We start from the raw sequence: 6,000 nt of genomic DNA, 5'->3' as shown, positions 1-6,000 counted from the left end.
GTATGTGTGAGGTTCCTCCCAACTCTGGCCGGCAAAGTCACCACGCCTGGGGTGCAGCCAACTATGGGGGAAGCCACGCTGGAGAGTGGGGATGAGTGCACAGAGAACCCCTCGCGGGGTGCAGATAGTTACTTGGTCCTTTTCTTCATTGCCAGATGGGCCAGGTCTCTGTACTGCCATCTCTGCTCTAGCCAGACTGTTCCCTCTGTCCTGGGAAACAGGGTGAGCGTCACAGGTATTACACGTGTTGAAGAGTCCACCACAGAAGAACATATCTTTGGGGAACAGTGTTTCATGAGCGGCGTTCTCCCCTGCTTCCTCCAGCCCTTACTGCTCCCAGAAGAAGGGGGTCCTGTAAGGCAAAGGTTGCCAGCTGCATTGTTTCCGAGTCCCCCTGAAGTCCTGGAAGCCCCTGGAAGGGGACTTCGTGTGGCTGAGCTTTGCCCAGGCGCGGTGGTGGGCTCCCACAGGAGAGGCCAGTTGGCCGCAGGCTCTTATGTGGTGAACGTTGGGATCGTAAGGGTCAATCCACAGGGGCTTCCCACCCCGGGAAGAGAACCGATTTCTGGCCCACCTGAAACAGCAAGTGGGACAAGGAGCAGTCGGCAGGGGGAGGGTGAGGGGGTCTCAGTCTCGAGTGGTGAGCGCTTGGTCCTTCGTGGTGAAGAGGAAGGAACTGGACTGTGGGGAGGAACGGAGAAGGTCTCTTCACCCTTCCCAGGGATGGAGGGAGGTGATCAGACAGGTACAATGTGGAGGCCTAAGCTGTCGCCCTGCAGTTTCATGTGGTTTCCATGGTAACTAGTGGCGGTCATAGGCAGCGGCAGCAGTGGGAGGTGCGGAGCCCCGGGATGTGGCACTATAATAATAAGGGGAACCTGAAAGTTAACACAGGAGAAGAATGGACTGGTTGAAAGGACAAACAGTAAAATAAAATAAAATAAAGTAAAAAAAATTAAAACAATTGAACGAAGAAAAGCAACAAAGGAGAACTGGAAAAAAAAAAAAAAAAGGAAAGAAAGGAAGAAAGAAAAGGAAAGGAACCAAAAGAACGAACTTGGGGACTCGGCTCTTGATGGGATTAGGGAAAGGCAATCAGCAGAAGCCAGCCAAGAGCCACATTTCAGTGGATAGACACTACTGTGGCCTCTGGCTCTGAAGCCACTCTACAGGAAGGGGATCCTTTTGCTCCTTCTGATCATCAGTAAGTTGCTGAGAGGGAACCCAGTGAGCGTTGCTGCACAAACACACTGCACCTGATCTGTGGCCACAAGGAGAGTGTCAGGGCCAGATGTTCTGAGCATACCTGACAAAGTATAGCGGGTGACTTTTAAAACCAGGAGGGGAGAAATCAAACAAAATTACAGTGGTTTATTGCTTGGAATTTTGGTCACATTTGGCATGAAAGCTCTCTAGATAGTTATTGAATGTGTGTTAAATAGTGATTGATTGTTAAAATCACATTTACTGAGGTTTAACAACACTGGAATAAAATATGCATCTATTATCCAGTTGTTAAACCTCAGTAAATATGTAGGTAATAATCATAGCTGATTTATTTTACATATAATAAATCTCTTCCTGTTCCCTTGCAAAGAAACGTTGTGTTAGAAGATATGGTCTTATAGGAGTTTTTTTTTCCCCTCTGAGAAAATCCTGACTATTTCTGGGCATATTGGAGTCACTGGAGAGAGATATATCCCTGCAAGAAAACTCTGCTGGCTGTTACAAACCTAGTGATGCAGCCTGTCTTCTGCTCTGGACACTGTTCCAGTGGGTCCAGTAGGAAGAACTTCTATTGGATTTCCAGATCCCCAGGAACTGACGGTGGGTTTATCTTGGGAGAGGAGTGAAACCTTATCTGGATTTTTAATCAGACCTTGAACGGATGCTGACTGCAGCCTAAGAGAGTAGCAGGACCTGAATTTAACTTCTGATGTCATCTGGAGTAAACTGTGGTTGTAGGCCATAGAGAAGACAGAGCTGAACTGGGAATTCTGAACTGTCTTACACAAGAGGAATTGGCTTCGGAACAGGTACAAAACATACTGGAGGTATATACCCATCTAGACACTGGACTGGAGAGTGAGGAAAAAGGCCTCTCACCTGGCCAAATACTTGAAAGCCCTCTTCAGAAACAAACAAACAAACCAAAACAAAACAAAACGAAGAAAAGAAAACAAAGAGACAAACAGAAGGAGCGCGAGGCTGGGGGTGTGCTGTGGGAAAGAGGTACTCACTTAGGAATGCAGGGTTGCTGAAACGCCAGGCCTCGTTCTCGTTGTAGGTTGTGTACTGAGGGTGGCTGTAGGGGTTTCCTGAGAACTCGCTCCCTGGAAGAAAGCAAGGAAGGTGTGGAATACAGTTAAGAATGAAGATTTATATCTGCTGTTCCATCAAGCCAGTGTTCACGTTGAATCCGTATGCCAGCAGGAAAACTAGTATATCTAGCTTCCTTGCCCAGCTGGGACTGTGCCCTTCAAGACACTGTAGTGTTTGTTCAGTGCAATGTTGCTTACTCACACAATTAAAAATCATAAGATTGACCTCTTCAGAATCAAGAAATTAGTTTAAAATAATGAAATTCAGTAATACAAAGAAATAATGAAACTGGTTTATTTTTCATTGCCTTCTAATTCTCATGTTGCAGTAGGATTGCATACACAAGCTTTTTCTGCAATTAACTATCAGCTTTCTTTTAAATAAAATCTAAGGTTCTCCAGTAGTGTCAAGACAGCAGGCATGGGAGTTTGATAGGAAAAACTCACAATAAACTCATTATAACTAGCAGTCCTGTTGATGGCAATACGTGTTGCTAAGTTTTGGTTGTAGGGTACTGAGGGTGATGATGTATTTGTGGAGAAGAGTATCTTTTGTTATTGAAAATGTGCTGACAGTAGGGTGGGCTTAAATATAAAACAAAATTAAAAACATTAATCGTTCTTTCTTATTCCATATGATGGTGTTAGTCAGAAAAGTGATTCATACATGATGTACCCCACCTTTGTGCTTAGTGAGTTACAGAGAAAACTTACTGAATTGCAATGCTTTAGGTGCTATTCTGAATCTGAAAGACAAACTGGACTACAGCTTCCTTTTTCACATTCAGTAAAATGGGCCCAAACCAAAATACTTGAGAGCTTTGTGATCTAATAAGCCTCTGATCCAAGATAGAGTCATCTTAAATATTCAGTTTTATTGCACATAAGGATCTGACTCTCATTTTCCAGAAGGCTGTGCAGGGCTAAGGGAATTCTATTTGGTAACTGAGGAGGTATGGTGCTGTATTCAAAATAAATAAATCTCCCAAAACTTAAAAATATATAATTCTGTTAAGTAAAATCATGCCATTATCTGATCACAACCTCAATTTAATGCAGTACCCACAGGCTGGGGACAATTAGGGCCATCTGAAAGGCATTATGCACTTAGAAGACAGTGAAAGAACAGCGTGACTATTAGCTTCTGGTCCACCCTGAGGCGGAGGTGGAGTTGTTAGCAGAAGTGTTTGGAAAGCACCTGGGGTTCCTGCTGGATACCATGGAATAGGGAAGGAAGGCAATGCAAGACGCGCTGGATGCCTGTGATACAATTACCAAAGAAATGTCAATTAATTATACTGTAATCTCTGCAGATCTCCCCTCACCGGAGACTTAAAGCCAAACCCGCAGATTCTCAGATGGTGGAAATGAAGTCTGTTGACATCAGGGGATTTGGACAGGTTTGAACTTGAGGAGAATCTGTCCAGCCAGGTTTTTTAAAGACACTAAGGTTAATAACAAAAGTAGTCACTATGAAAACGTGTGTATCAAAACCGATCGCCATCCAAAGGTACTTTAGACACAGTAGTTTTTAGTTTCAGCAACAGACCTTGCTAAACACTGTTTTAATGATAATAACTCAGCGTGTTTCCATATCTAGAAACACCCTGCACTGAAAATCCTGACAGCTAGCTGGGAAGGAATATGTGAAACCTGCTAAGATGACCAAGATGTTGTGGGATAGGATACAAAGGCAAAAAGCAATGAATATTCCAGATTTATCTCTACCGAAGTGACTTATCTGTGGGATATACTGGAATGAGTTTACCTCCCAAAGAAGGAAAAAAACTATCCAGATGAGAATTTCTGCTTTGAAATGCCTTATCTAAACATCACTTCTGTGCATGGAGAGAAGTTCTGATATTTCAAGGCTTCTCTCTCGCCCTCTTCTGAGTTGTCACTCTAAACTGTTTATAGTGTTCCTAAAGCACGGGTTAAGTAGAGGAGAAAGAGCCCCAGCTATGGAGAGCTGGGGAGGAGGGAGGGCAGCCACTGGAAACAGTGTTTATTGACGAGGAGTGAAAGCATGCATGCAGCAGGATAATGAGCTTTTGAGCTCAACTGTGACCAAGAGGAACTGAGCTATCGCCTTCCCCGATCACTAATGAAACAAGTGTAATTTCCTCATCAACATTGGATTCTGTTTAACGACTCCCTGCCGCTGCCATCACCAGCCCTCTGCAGGCTCTACGCTCCTCTGTGTAAACTGCAGTTCCCTTCAGCGGATGCTCACTTCGCCAAAAGAGTTTGCAGAAACTTGATGGCCTTTCTGGGAAAGAGGAAGAATTGGGACGGGGATCAAAGGTGCTCTGTTCCCTGTGCAGGAAACACCTCTCAGACGCAGAAGTTAAGTGTAGCACAATACTTGATTAACCCTTCTTTGAGTGACTAACCCCTGCTTTTTCAAGTGTGTGCGCAGAGACTACTGGCTTTCATCTACATCTGCAGCCTGGGACCTGAAGTTACAGGCAAGGGCAAATGCAGGATATCTGTCTTACCACCTCATCCCCATGAACCTCAGAGATACTTGCATGCATGATTGACCATGTTGCATGGACATACTGCTACCGGAGACAAACCCTTCTCTGGACTGTACAAGTAGAAGTCTAGCAAAAGGTTGTCATGGATCGAACAGAGCAGTTTTGGCTAGCACTGGTCAAACGATCTTCTTAGAAACAGTTTTCCACAGGAAAATGCTGTCTCATCAAAATGGAAATGTTTTGCACGAGCTTGTCGGCTTCAATGGAGCTTTGGAAAGAAAAGTTCTGAAATGATTGCAAATTGAAACAAAGTATTATGTTTCAACTTTCTTGTTTTGTTTCATTTTGCCTTTCTCATCTCATTTAATTTCCTTTCAACTCTTTTATTATTTTAATATGTCTTGACATCTAGAACATGTTGACGTTATTGAAATGTTTCATCCTGATGTTTGCAAATTGAACTGTTTCAAGGTTCTGACTCCTCATCCCAATGCAAGATGAAAACAAATGTCAAAAAATCAGAGTTTTGCATGGGTTGGAAATTCTGCTTTCTGACCAGTTCTGGTTTTGGCTCTGCGCCTTTATTTAGAGAAGGCAGAGCCTCTTTCTCATATTCACTTGCATCTGGACAATAAGATTTGTTTTCGGGCAGTATGTTTCTGAAAGATACCCCCTGAGTGGTCATCTTGCTGGCTTCTTCTTTCCGCTGTAGTTGAAGCACTGAACCCCGGTCTTTCTTGGCCTGGGGGCATGTAACAAACCATTGGCAACATACTTGTTTTCTCTGTTCAACCTGGACTCTTAACAGAGGTTGCAAGCAAGCACAGAGGATCGATCTCATGAGGCCTATATTCTGTGCAATTTGTGCTCTGGGAACCTTTACTAACAGTATTTCTTGGTATCTGTATTTAAATCTTGGCACGTTTAGTCTTCTAATACAGAAACCATGAGGCATGAAGCGAGCCTAGCAGGTGGCAGGTTCAAAACAAATAAGGGAGGTAGTTTTCACACAATATGTAGTTAAGCTACAGAACTTCTTGCCATAGGCTGCTACAGATGCTGAAGGCTTATATGGGTTCGAGAGATGCTGTTTGTGGAGGGGAAACCTACTGAAGGTGTTTAATATTAAATAGAAAGATACTAAGTCTGGCTTAGGCTAGAAGATCTTTTGAGAAAGTACCGATACATGCTTGCTCTAC

The 6,000-nt window shown here is 43.7% G+C and overlaps 1 protein-coding gene across 1 annotated transcript in view; it reads right to left on the bottom strand.

Moving 5' to 3' along the window:
- Window positions 1-801: 801 nt before the first annotated feature.
- Window positions 802-6,000, bottom strand: part of PAX2 (paired box 2) — an 81,617-nt gene continuing 76,418 nt past the window's right edge. Inside the window, exons 7-8 of the mRNA XM_009888827.1 lie at window positions 2,241-2,333; window positions 802-878 (exon numbers count right to left, since the gene is read on the bottom strand). Of these exons, the coding sequence (XP_009887129.1) occupies window positions 802-878; window positions 2,241-2,333 (170 nt within the window). The remainder of the gene's footprint in view (window positions 879-2,240; window positions 2,334-6,000) is intronic.

Source organism: Charadrius vociferus, unplaced genomic scaffold (genome assembly GCF_000708025.1).
Source record: "Charadrius vociferus isolate BGI_N301 unplaced genomic scaffold, ASM70802v2 scaffold436, whole genome shotgun sequence".
NCBI lineage: Eukaryota > Metazoa > Chordata > Aves > Charadriiformes > Charadriidae > Charadrius > Charadrius vociferus.
The sequence above is the reverse complement of the archived record's forward strand: the minus strand, read 5'-3'. Positions and strand labels throughout refer to the sequence as shown.